Source organism: Falco rusticolus, chromosome Z (assembly GCF_015220075.1).
Source record: "Falco rusticolus isolate bFalRus1 chromosome Z, bFalRus1.pri, whole genome shotgun sequence".
Lineage (NCBI taxonomy): Eukaryota > Metazoa > Chordata > Aves > Falconiformes > Falconidae > Falco > Falco rusticolus.
The window spans coordinates 81806104-81819332 of record NC_051210.1 but is presented as its reverse complement, the minus strand read 5'-3'; the positions used below and the strand labels follow the sequence as shown (position 1 = coordinate 81819332).

At 43.7% G+C, this 13229-nt stretch overlaps 1 protein-coding gene across 2 annotated transcripts in view; it reads left to right on the top strand.

Annotated features, from left to right (window-relative positions):
* Positions 1 to 13022, top strand: part of MYO5B (myosin VB) — a 148940-nt gene extending 135918 nt beyond the window's left edge. For both annotated transcript variants that reach the window (XM_037374114.1, XM_037374113.1), the window contains 10 exons: positions 1853 to 2051; positions 2889 to 2982; positions 4215 to 4358; positions 5458 to 5609; positions 5951 to 6040; positions 8028 to 8178; positions 9336 to 9621; positions 10718 to 10892; positions 11861 to 11941; positions 12756 to 13022. In XM_037374114.1, coding sequence (XP_037230011.1) covers positions 1853 to 2051; positions 2889 to 2982; positions 4215 to 4358; positions 5458 to 5609; positions 5951 to 6040; positions 8028 to 8178; positions 9336 to 9621; positions 10718 to 10892; positions 11861 to 11941; positions 12756 to 12908 — 1525 coding nt within the window. In that variant the 3' untranslated portion in view covers positions 12909 to 13022. The remainder of the gene's footprint in view (positions 1 to 1852; positions 2052 to 2888; positions 2983 to 4214; positions 4359 to 5457; positions 5610 to 5950; positions 6041 to 8027; positions 8179 to 9335; positions 9622 to 10717; positions 10893 to 11860; positions 11942 to 12755) is intronic.
* Positions 13023 to 13229: the final 207 nt, after the last annotated feature.

Sequence of the window (13229 nt, the reverse complement as noted above, 5' to 3'; positions counted from 1 at the left end):
GCTTTTCTGTCTTGCTGGAATGTAGGAGTAGAGGTAAAACAACAACAACAAAAACAAAAAACCCCAAAATAAAACAACCCTGGAGAATGATTAATACTATGATTAATACTTTTCATCCTGAAATTTTTCATAGAAGGCATGTGTTCTTTTATGCAAGCCCTGGAAAAAAAAAACAAACCAAAAAAACGACAAAAAAAACCCACAACAGCAACAACAAAAAAATGCTTAATTGTTCCTGCAGGGAGACAGTTCACAGGCATGAATCTCCACGAGTTTCCCAGTGGACCCAAAAGAGTTGTAGCTTTCTCCTCACTGGCACAGCTCTGTGTCTGTGCTTGTCCTGGGTGTCCTGCCAAGCTGTTGACACCAGAGTCTTCCTCGTCTTTAAGGATTGCTGTTTGCATCCGATACTAGAAGAGATGAAGCCCCTGAGCCAGGTGTGTGGCTGCCCGTAGCTCTGCTGAGGAGAGCACATCCATGAGCTACAGCAAGGACATGGGCTTGGTTATCCCCCTGGATCATTCCTCCTCCTTGCCACCATTGCCCAGTGTAATCTGGGAGTAATACTTTGCAGTTTCTGGCTTGATGGCCCTTCCTCTGCGTGTCATACCTTCTGGAGTCACTTATTTTGGTCTTCTTGAAAGAGCAGGTGGAGATTTCTGTTAAGCAGAGGGTAGGAGTTACCCTTAAAAAATTAGTTACTGTATCACTTGCCAGGTTTATCAGCATGCCCATCAGCATGAGTGTGTGCAGGAAAGCAGTTAGCATCTCAGTGATGAATTATTCTTCTGCTGGATTAACAAAGGCATGCTGGTTTAGCAAATGCCTGGGTAATACATTAACTAAATGTCCTAACCCTTTAGGCCAGCGTTTCCCACTCCCCCACCCCCCCAGGGGTTGACCTTGTGCACAGGCTCAGGGCAGGGATGGAGGGAGAGCTGCTGTAGGGGAAAGATGGGTGGGAGAGGATGGTAGGGCAAATTTTTAGAGAAAAAATTGGCTACTCACTGAAAAGTGGGAGAAGGGCTAGTTTTGGTGACTTCTGTCAGCTGTGTATCATGGCATTTGTGTTTGTATATCATGGAGTACAAGGAGAGAAGTCTTCTTTCCTTCTGGTGAAGCCAGCAGCAACAATGAGAGCAGGAACTGATCAAGATGATGGAAAACTGCCCTGTGCATTGTTTTCTGCGGGTAGTTTATGAATGAAAATTGAGAAATACATGAATATACTTCTTTTTAAGCAAAGATAAGTAGCAGCTCTACAAACGACTAGAAGGAATGATGGGTTTCGCCTTCTACCTTTCTTGAAACTCCTAGCAGTAGCAAATGAAGCCTGTGGCAGTCCAATTGAACAGAGTCATTTGCAAGACATACAGTTCAGTTTTCAAGAGTAAGAACTGATGTTTGAAAGGGGGTGAGCACAAGAATAAATGCCCTTCAAGCTGAGCTTTCAAAAAAAAGCCTGTAAGTGTTGATCTGTACCGCTCTCTTGCCATGTATTTGCTTTTTGCTAACGGGAAGAGTAAAGGAACCCAAATTTGTGATACAGTTACAGAAAAAAGGGAGTTCCTGATTTTTTTTTCTCCCTTTTATTTAAAAAAAAAACAACCCCAAAACAAAACCCACAAAATTTTGATCTCATGTCTCTAATTTCAAAACTATTTAATCTGCAGCATAGCAAATGACAGATTAATGTGGCAATAATAGCTGTAGCACCACTTTGTGTCAGTTTTATAGGGAGGTTGACCAGGAGCATCTCCTGAGTTAGCCGACTTAGAAGGATCTAAACCCAAACAATGGTTACTACCATGATGCTGAAATCACAGTCTGATCAATGTGGTCCTTTTCTCAGGTTGCTGGAAATGCAGCTCCAGGATCAGAGAAGAGAGCATGAGCAGGAGGTAGAAGCTCTGAAAAACCAGGTGGATGTAATGAAAGAAGAGCAGGAGAAACAGCAGCAGGCTTTCCTGCAGACCTTGCAGCTGTTACCAGAGGCCCAGGTGGAGTTTGGACTTCAGCAAGAAACTACACGTCTCACCAGTGAAAATCTGGTAAGAGGCTGAACTGAGTGCACAGCCTAAGGAAGAGGGGAAAAAAACCAGGGTGAGAGAAAGGAGATGGGAAGCATGAAGGGAAAGGGGAAGTGCTGGGGTCTCCCCCATCCCTCATAAACTCTCCGCAGAATCCTTCAGCATCTCCCACTGGTGCACTTGGGAGCGCTGGTACTTGGCCTTGAACCATTGTTCAATGGCTGTATGACTCTTCTGACTCCCTAGGTACTTCATTTTTTAAATTTTTTTTTTAAGCCTGTCTACTTTGTGGCATTGCCTACCAAATGAGATTGCTGAGGACCCCCGTACTCTTAATTATGCACAAAAAGACAACATGATCCTTTTTTCTTACTGGGATTTATTGGGAATGTGGAGGGGCGGTTGCCACTCCAAAAAGTTGGCCTGGATGATGATAAATTTTCCCTTTCTCACTCCTGTACCTGTGTGCAAGGTCTGGAATGACTGTTGTTCCCTCCTGAGTTCAGGTTAGGGCTTTTTGCCTTTCTCAACAACTCCGGTCTCTAAATAGTGTTGGAACTGTTTTAAACATCATTAACAGCCAGGAGTAAAATGGATTGGGTGGTGTTTTGTATTGCCTGCTGTAGCCTGCTTCTGGAAAAAGCAGGCAGACGACATCCACAGTCTTTGTGGTTTCGGTGAAGGTCTCTCTGAGTGATCCAGGGCCAACATGGCTTTTCTACCAGGATGCTTACACTGTGCAGTAGCAGTGCATAGACCAGACTGCCAAGTGACCCCAGCCTCAAACTCACCCCAGATGAGTTGGTTTTGGGTTTAGTTATTATTTTTTCTTAACCCAATGCATCTTCTGTTTTTCAGGCTCTTAAAGAATTGCTAGAGAAGTTGGAAAAGAATGAAAAGAAGCTGAGGAAGCAGCTGAAGATTTACCTGAAGAAGGTCCGGGATTTTGAAGGTGACTTGGCTGTGGGTAGACATTGGGGTGGGGGAACAGCACTCTGGTTTTGCTTTGTCAGCCAGCTTTGGAGAGCTGCAGGATTTTTCTTTTTCTTTCTATTAAAGTAAGATTTTTGCTCATTCTGGCACTTAACTTGCACTAAGCTCTGAGCTCATTGTTGGCACGACAGCAGGGACCTGAGAGTCCAGATGAAGCTCCTAGGTCATGCTTCGGCTGCCTTTGAGCAAGTACAGCTGTGCTGCAGTAGCTTTAGCTTGTTGATGGCGTTAAACAAAACATTGGAAGAGGGTCCATGAAGTGATGCAGGGTGAGCGCTTGCTGGAGGTGTTGATCTGATGATTGGCGTACCAGGGTTTGGAGGGTAATTAAAGAAACCTTTTTGCTGTCATTGCTGTTACTGCTTTGACCCAAGCATGCATGTATATGTATGTCATATAGAGAAGGAGACCAGTGGCTAGCAGGCAACTGTTCTGATCTGGCAATTTTTGAGGGGGAATTAAAACCACTTAGGATTAAAATACATATGTATATTCTGCTTGATCAGAAAAAAAATCTTAAATGTCACATCTGTGTTGTATAGAAGGAGCTTCCCATTCACTGGAGATGCCATGATTAATCAGAGAATCCCATTCTCAGGAGCTAATTTTGGAAATCTAGGCATTAAGTGAAATCAAGCTGAATAACTGGAGGATTTCCATGGCTAGCACAGCTGGTCTCTGTCAGCATAATTTGCATGCAAGCAGCCTGCTGCTTACTGCAGTATTTGCATGCTGGTCTCTTCTGTTTTATTAAACTTTTATGGAAGCGCAACGTTTGACGGTGTGTCACCGCAGTTTTTGAGCTTTACAACCAGGCAGAAGATGTGATGCTTAGGTATTTTTTCATTGCCTGGCTACCTTTTTTCTCCTCTGTGAAAATCATACACTAAAAAAGCTTCCTGTAAGGTTACTATCTTCTAGCCTGTGGTTCCTTGGAAAATAAACGACAACTTCATCTTTTCCTCGTTAGGTCCACTTTTTGCATTCTGTCATTCATTCAGAGTCAGAACTACTGCTGACTGGTAATTCAGGACCTGGTTCTTTATATTTTTGTAAGTCTGTCAAAGCTGATAATGTTATTAGGAATTTAATATATAACGCTTTGACCTGGTGTCTGCTCTAAGGCCAATGAAGGGCCTGAATAGTCCTTGATTGCCAGGTGCCACCTTTTGTGCTCTTTTCTTTTCGCAGCAACCCAAGCCATTGTACCGATGAGGGGGAGGTGGCATGAGCATAACATACAAGTTGCTGTCCAGAGAAAGGAGAAAGATTTTCAGGGCATGTTGGAATATCACAAAGAAGATGAGCCACTCCTCATCCAAAACCTTGTTACAGGTGAGGAACTTGCTCTGCTCCTGTTCCTGGCTCCTCCTCCTCTTGCCTGAGAGAGTTTGTAAACTTGAGAGCTCAAGACAGGCAAATAGATTGTGTCAAATTAATCCCTTTGGGGGCTGCCTGTTTTCATTGGAAGTGATTTTGGTATGTAAAGCAGCGCAGCACTAAGCAGATAGACCAGCATGGATATTATCCTTAGGAATAGCAAAAAAATGGAAAATGCAAAAAGGAGGTTGCAGTTTTTACAGCAGGCAGTAACTTGCTGAGCTTGATACAACGTGGTAATAGATGGGGAGGGCACAGCAAGGGATAGACCACAGGGATTTTGCACAGCAATGAAACAAAGGTAGTTGGTTTATGAGATAATAACAGATAATAAACTTGTGAGCTCTTTCACGCTGAAAGTTCTGATCAGAATTGCTGCAGCATTCCCTTACTCAGCGCTATTAGAGAAGTCAGGCTTCCCTGGCTGAGTGTTGGTATTTGCCATCACTCCATAACTGCAGCAGAATCTAGTGAGGATCTAAAAAGTGCTCAAAGAGCAGTGTTAGCCCACTGATGTGGTCTTTGATGTTCCCCTCATCAGACAGGCTTTTTCTTTAGGGGCTGCAAATTCCCACATCAGCCATTAGGATTCAGTAGCTTGAGGGAAAGAGTGATTTTACTATGTTGTGAATTTGGAGGTGGGGGTTTATGACCTGTGAGAGGTATTCCTGAAAGCTTCCTGGAGCTTTTTTCTAAGGTTATTTGTGTGCTGCTTGGGTAGGCTTTTACATGGTAGAGAAGATCTAATGCTACCTGCGCATCCGTAAGGTGTAACAGGACAGTGTCACAAACTTCAGTGCAGACGATGCTACCCTCCTGAGCCTTAGTCCTGCGGCTCTGCTGCTTTGGCTGGCTCCAGCAGGTCCGTCTGTCCTGCAGTTGGGCTTCTGGTTATGTGTCTGTGCTGCAGGGAGGGATGCAAGCTGCAGAGATGAAATCTCATCTTCCACAGGGCTGGGGGGAGAGGGGTTTGCCTGGGTACATCTCCAGCTCTGGTGTTCCCTGCTTCACGTGGCAGTTGGTGAATTTTAAGATACTTTAAAAAAACTTCTAGATCTCAAGCCTGAGGCAGTGTCTGCTACTGTTCCCTGCCTTCCTGCCTACATCCTTTACATGTGCATCAGACACGCAGATTACATCAACGATGACCAGAAAGTGCACTCCTTGCTCACTTCCACTATGAATGGCATTAAGAAGGTGCTGAAGGTAGGTGTCCATCTGTTCTCTCTTGTCTTGGGGTTGAGAATGGTGCAAGATGGTAATAACCATGTCAAAGTATGTGATGTTCAGCTCTTATAGCGATTCCCAAATCAAGTCAGTCTTACGGCTTCACTTTATGTAAGGAGAACTACGATCTTAGCAAGAACATTTTGCATTCACAGATTTTAAAAAAATATTTGCAGGGAACAAATGGCTAATACTGCACATTCTCAGAGAGAGAGCTTCCTGATTCTGGGTGGGGAAACTCAAAAGCACTTTGTCTTGCTATGTCAGCAGCACCTGCTGAAGGGGGGGTGGTCTCACATGTTTTAATTTTGTTCCTCCAGAAAAACAGCAATGATTTTCAGATGACGTCGTTTTGGCTGGCGAATACGTGTCGCCTCCTGCACTGTTTAAAGCAGTACAGTGGAGATGCGGTAAGAAACTCGTTGTTGATCTTGAGTATGTTGGCATTCCTCCAGGAAGGGTCTTCAGGTCTTCTGGGTCTAGTGACTTCCCTCTGGTAACGACATGGGGTCATCTCTGCCTTTTCTCTTTTCGTTAATTTGGATATAACGTGAGGCAGTTCCTAGAATTGTGGTATCACCGAATGGTTTGGGTGGGACGGGACCTTCAAAGTCCCCCCAGCCCAGCCCCCTGCCATGGGCAGGGACACCTTCAGCTGGATCAGGTTGCTCAGAGCCCGTCCAGCCTGGCCTTGGATGTTCCCAGGGATGGGCCATCGGGCACCTCTCTGGGCCGCCTGTGCCAGTGTCTCACCATCCCTAGCGTAAAACATTTCTTCCTTCTGTCTAGTCTGAGCTAGACTAGAGGTTCATGGGCCATTGCACTGAGACAAGACATTTGAGAGCTGAAACCAAGACCCTTCCAACAGAACATGTACCAGAGTATTTTGAATTTCATAGCCAACCATGCGCCTTGATTTGCCTGAGCAGGGGATTTCCTTCTGGTAGGCTGTTTTGAAGGCTGTTCCCCTGGCTTTAGTAGGTCCCGCAGCTTTTCATTACCCAAGATTTTTAGACAGGTGAAAACTGTTCCAAATTTTGTGATTTTTATTCTGATTGTTTCTACTTGACTTTTTTTTTTCTGTTCAGTTCAACTAGATCAAAATAACCCTTCAAGAGAGCAAAAATGCATAACCACAATGTGTGATTTCAGAAGGAAATACTCTCATTTCTTGCTGCTTCAGTAATATTTCATAAACTGAAATACATTTTGTTACAACTGATCCCTTCCGACAAAATCAGATTATCGTAGTCCTCTTAGTATGTTACGCGCTGTCATCCTTACAGTCATATGTTCTGGGTATCAAAATTTTCAGCAGAGCCAAATTATGTCATTTCTCATTTAGTCTTGATTTGTGTTAGATATAGTAAGCAATCAAGCTTTAAGAATAAGTAAAAAAAATTTCATGGAATCAGTTTAACTACTCAGGTCATTCACAAGATGATGGCTTGTGTGTAAAACCTCAGTGCAGGACCTGAAAAGTTAAATTAAAAAGAAAAGTTATTTAGACAATTCTTACTAATATATATGCTCCTGTTTGCCCTCTTCTGCCTGAGTGACAACATTACATTTAAAGAAAATTACTTACGGAAAACGACAGGGTAAAAAAACCAAAACAACCCAAACTTAAATTTCACATTCTTTGCCATTATTTACTGTGTTAAATGAAGCAGCTATTTACAAATTCAGTTGATAATTTGGTGCAAAAAACCGGGGGCGTGTGTGTGTGTGTGAATCTTTCTGAGAAGTTTCCAAAATAGTGTTACATTTAGTTTGAAATCCAACCAATTTTTAAGAAAACAGGTTAAAAAGAAAATCCCAAGTCTTGCAGTGCAAAAAGCACTTTTTCATTGGTGAGGTAAATATAGAAATTCTGAAGTCAACTCAAATTATTCATGTTGTATTTTTGCATTTTACTGGTTGGCAAACAACGAAGACGGTTGCAGAGTTCTCATTTTGACACCAAACTGATAACACTGTATGAATAGGCAATTAAAGCGTCTGTGTTAATTACAAAATTAAATCATTGCAACTCACAGGGATAAATAAATAGCTAGAAAAAGTTTTTCAGGGACTGAAATTTTCTAGTTCATATATATATATATTTTGCAGTTAATACAAAGGTTGATCCTTGTGGAAGTTAAAATGAAAAACTTACCGCTAATGATGCTTTTCTTCAAAAAGCATCCCTCTAATAAAAATTTGTGAACAAATGGCTGAGTAAATCAAAAGTGATTTATGAGTCTTGATCTTTTCCATAATAGAGTAAAAATGTCCTTTGGTAACATACCTGGATATATTGTATATTTTAAGTTGTTTTTTTTTAACTAATACAGTGACTTCACTGGACTAGAAGTGGAGTAATGAAACCGGGTGTTTTAATCTCCTCCTGTTCAGGGTTTCATGACACAAAACACACCGAAGCAGAATGAGCACTGTCTGAAGAACTTTGACCTGACCGAGTACTGCCAGGTGCTGAGCCACCTCTCCGTCCAGATCTACCAGCAGCTCATTAAGATATTAGAGGGCATGCTCCAACCCATGATCGGTAAGTTTGTAGCACATTAGCTTTTAGGAAGGTGTTTTTTTTTAATTACCTACTCAGAGTGTTCTTCAGACCTTTGTAAGGTGCTGGCATGACTTCTCGCTGAAGGAAAAGCCCGCAGCTGCTAGAGAGAAATATGCTACACTAAAAAAAAAAATTTAAAAAAAAATCTTGGTTTGAAGCAGGTCCTGGTGTAAGCAGTGACCTGGAGTTAGGGAAGCAAACCTGGATGAGTTTTTATTTTCCCCCATGATATGCAACTAATAGGGATGAGGCTTATTTCCCCCATGATAGAAAATACCTCCTTCCTTTCTGTGAGGGAAGTGAGGTGGTGCTGGTGGTGTCTCTAGGAACAGTGTTCCCCTCCAGACCAGGTTCATGGTTAAGTTCTTTATGTGGAAGTGTGCATTATGAGGGAGGAGAGAAATGGGAGGAAGAAAAAGCTTAGCAAAGACCTTGTTTTGCAAGGGTGAGTCAGTATAACAAGAGTTACCTCCCCAGCTACATCTGTCCTCCTCCTTGCTAAGCTAATTGAGGGTCTGTCCTCAGTGCTTTGTATTTTCTAACTACTGGTGTTTCCCTTGAGCTCCCAGCCTGGACTCCTGTCTGGGACTGTTTCCCTTTACCCTCCAAATGTCATTGCGCAAATTCTGGCTGCATCTGGTGGCATCACTGCGTGTACCTCCTGCTCCTTGTAGAAAGTTGTCCCATTCCTCTATCAGTCAGGCTGTAAGAATTTTATTACTTTTAATCTATCTTTATTTCTCCCAATCCTTTGAGCTAGTTAATCACTTTGACTGCAGAATTTAAGGCTCTGTGGTGGGTATAGAGGGAGAATTGATTACAACTCAAAGGAGAGCTGTTCCCTGTTTCTGCAGCATGGTAAGTGATTTCTGTGTAGTAACACCAAGGGGCAGGGGGGGAGGCAAGGCATGATCTTACAGATATTTTTGTGTGCTTCAACTGTTTCATATTTTCATAGTAAACTAGTAATCTGTGGATCAGTTCTGCTTTCAGATCTCCCAGTGTCCATCGTGGTGCATCACTGAGGCTGCTGCATGTTTATGACTGCCCACGAAGGGACCAATTCTTACCTCTAGTGACTGTTAGGTGGATGCAGGCTTTTTTAGCTCATTTCCCCCCCCCTCCCCCCTTTTCAGTGTCTGCGGTGCTGGAAAATGAGAGTATCCAGGGGCTTTCGGGTATCAAACCGATGGGCTACAGGAATCGTTCCTCCAGCATGCCAGATGGTGACAGCTCCTACAGCTTAGACGAAATCATTCACCAGCTGAACACATTCCACAGTGTCATGTGTGACCAGGGTCTGGACCCAGAGGTTGTGCAGCAGGTCTTCAAGCAGCTTTTCTACATGATCAATGCTGTCGCCCTGAACAACCTCCTGCTGAGGAAGGATGTCTGCTCGTGGAGCACGGGCATGCAGCTAAGGTGGGACGGGGATGTACCTGCTTAACGAAGTTTTGTTGATTTTATAAGGTAGTGGAAAATAGGAAAATAAAATGCAATAGTGTAAGTGAGGGGAGAAACTGGATTCAGCAGGAGACCGATGCAGTGCCCGTTAAAGCTAACGCCCATTGTGTAATGTCTGTGCAATGCAGTTTGCTGTGCCACTTGTGAGTTAAATGCATGTTACAGTAATTATCTCTGGGGTGGGCTTTCCCCACCCTTGCCTGAGCGGGAAGGCTGCACAAAGACTACACCAGGTGAGGTAGGATGGATTGCACGTGGGATGGAGAAGTCTGTGGTGTTCTCCCACTGCCATGTCCGCGAGTTTCAGGTAACAAGTGCTGTGGTGCCGAAGGCTCCGATTCCGCAAGTGGATCTTAAACAGAAACCCCTGTTGCTGTGCGCCTCTGGCCTCCTGTGAGCTGCCCGCAAGCGGCAGCACAGGCATCTGCTGGGCTGAGATTAGGGGCCTGCCTGCCCCGTCACTGTCTTAGTGTAGTGTTGTAATAAGGATTAAAAATTGAAAGGACAGCTAGCGCAAACCTGCCAGAAAGGGGCAATGAGTATTTGTCAGCCCTGGCATAAATCTATCAACTTACTTCTCGGAGCAAATTATTTAAACCTTCCTTCTGTTGTCCTCTGCCCACAGTGGATCTTTACATGTTCCCCTTGAGCCTGAGAGTGGGCACAGGCAAAGACATGTTTTGTGTAGATGTTTTCAGAGGTCCTTGGGTACCTTGTAGGATTTTGTTAGCATTTAAAAGATTTTTAAAAGTGTAATTTTAGTTGACTTTGGAAATTTGAACGAATCTGAACGCTGTAGAGAAGCGCATCCCTTGTCCTGTTAGCTGTTACATGGCTTGTCTATTTCTAAGGTACACAGAGTATGAATTTTGCCAAGTTGTTGAGTATTAAGCTTTGGTCTGGTTGTCTCTTGCCATGGGTATTGCAAATGTGCATCACAAAAAGCCACGTATACCAGCACTGCTACATACCTTAAGTCTCAGAGAGGATTTTTGAAATGCTACATCTTATTTCTTGACTTTCAGCTCACATCTTGTCTTGTTTTTTCACCCAGGTTTAACATAAGCCAGCTGGAGGAATGGTTGCATGGGAAGAATCTGCAGCAGAGTGGAGCAGCACAAACTTTGGAGCCCTTGATTCAGGCAGCGCAGCTTCTGCAGCTGAAAAAGAAAACCTCAGAAGATGCCGAGGCCATCTGCTCCTTGTGCACATCGCTCACGACCCAGCAGGTAGGGAGCAGGGCAGAGATTTACACCAGAGGGTACTGCTAATTAAAGGAGAGGGAAAGGGTGGTCTCCTGGAGCCAGCTCTTCACTGCCCCAACTCAGTGTGCCATTCGCACAGTGGGGACAGCTTGTCCTTTTCAGGACAGATGTTAGGTACTGAACCCTGTCAGAGATGGTCACCATGGTGGCTCCTCTCTGGCAGCGCCTCTGATGGTGCTGGAGCTCCAGAAGTCGGCAAAGATGAAACCCAGCCCTGAGGAGGTCATGGTATAACTCAGAACTTTGGGATTTTAAACCCACCTGTTGTTTTTTGCCAGGGTCTAACCTGGCTAGGTCTGCAGGATGCCCACCAAGGATTCACATTCGGGGCAGGAGACTGAGAACTGCCCACCTAGGCTGGCTGGCTGGGACCTCAAACTTTGAGACTCTGTTCCAGGAGGATATAAACTCAGGGGTTTTTGCTGCTGGATTGCCTGGCCTTAATTTGATGATGTTGTAGGAAGGGAGAAGTGAGAGGTGTGAGCTGATCTCCAGTGGTTCGTGGAGATCCTTTCTCCTGTATCTCTCATCGCCCTGTCTTGAACATGTGTTCTTGAGAGAAGCCAAGGGGTGGTAGGGGAGGAGCAGGAGTGAGGGAGCATCAGGAGAAGTGTTGTAGAGGTGACATCAGAAGTACTGGGAAGTGGTCAGCTGTGTCACCGTGTGCCAGCCAAGTGGAGTTCCTGTATAAAGCTGTTGTTCAAGTCTATTCCCAATTTACAAACGTTGCTGTAAGAAGTGGCTTTGACAGGTCCACGGAGGCTTACAGCAGGCAAAGGAACACCAGGGTGATACTTGTGCTGCTTCTGCTTCCCAGTAGTGTCATGGGACGCTTGTTATGGCCGTATCAAGACAAAGGGTTGGTGGTGCTTTGTATTCTGAAATAGTTTGGCTTCTCATGACTGTCTGTAATCCTATTTTGTTTTCAACAGATTGTAAAGATACTTAATCTCTACACTCCTGTGAATGAGTTTGAAGAACGTGTGACAGTAGCTTTCATACGAGACATACAGGTAAGTTAAAGGGCTGTAACGTGGAGGAGGTAGTGCTAATGACATCTGTATTAAAATCACTACTAACTCAGGTGTTTTGTAATAAGCATGCTGCTGCATGTTGTCCTGAATTTAGTTCTCTGTATGTGCACACACTTACTTGCAACATAGAGCTGCAGGGATAACCAGGCTGTTAATCACAAAGAGCAATAAGCACCTACGCTCCCAGCTCAGCTAACCAGCTCTTTGGTAGCAAGGTGACTCAGAAGTAAGGTTGCAGCAGTCAGTGAAGCATTGGTGAAATGGAGCTGCTTCTCTGATACAATCAGCTACTAAAGGAAAAATAAATAAATTAAAACATTTTTTAATGCTCTCAAGGAGGAGGCAGGAAAAGGAAACAGAAATGTGTTCAGCTACTCCTGGAATGTGTCCCCATCGCTGAGCGGCTGAATCAAAAGTGGTCTGCGGGTATCATGTTGGTTAATGGTTGGACTTCACGATCTTAAAGGTCTTTTCCAACCTAAACAATTCTGTGCTTCTGTGCAGTGCTGCTGCTGCTGTGCAAGGGGATCATGTCATTTCCAAGTCCTGTATCTTGCTTTGTGGTCATGTAGAAAACATAGCCAGGTTCTTCTGAAACAGTTTCTTACCACCTGTGTAGAAGTTGCTGTAAATATTTGCTCAGAGGTAGGCTGCTGCACCAGAGAACAAAATAGTTCTGTTTTTTGCAGTATCTCTAAAATTGTGTACACTTCTCAAACCTTTGATGACATTAAACATGACAAATGCAAAGGCAATAACTGATACTAACTTTTTCTTCTCCCGCACCTCATAGAAGCACTTGCAAGAGCGCAATGACCCTCCACAGCTGCTGTTAGACTTCAAGCACATATTCCCAGTTTTGTTCCCGTTCAACCCATCCTCCATAACCATGGACTCTATTCATATCCCTGCTTCCCTCCACTTGGAATTTCTCAAGAAAGTTTAATTAAGCCCATCTGTCATACCCAGAGACCTCCAGCAACAAAAGAAAAGTCATGAAAGGAATTTAAGGAGCTCTTTAAATGTGGACCAAACAGGCTTGCGGAAGAACCAATAAATGGATGTGAAACTGTACAGTAAAAAAAGAGACTGATCTCTATGTGATTTTTTTTTTTTTTGCTAATTTGCAGCTCAGAAATAAGGATACTTGAAATGTAGATTTATTTTTTACTGCTTGATTTTACATTGACATAGTTCAAAGCCCATAATCACTAACAAAAAAGAATGGTGAGTGGGAGACAGCTTTGATCTTTGCAGGTGTCTATGA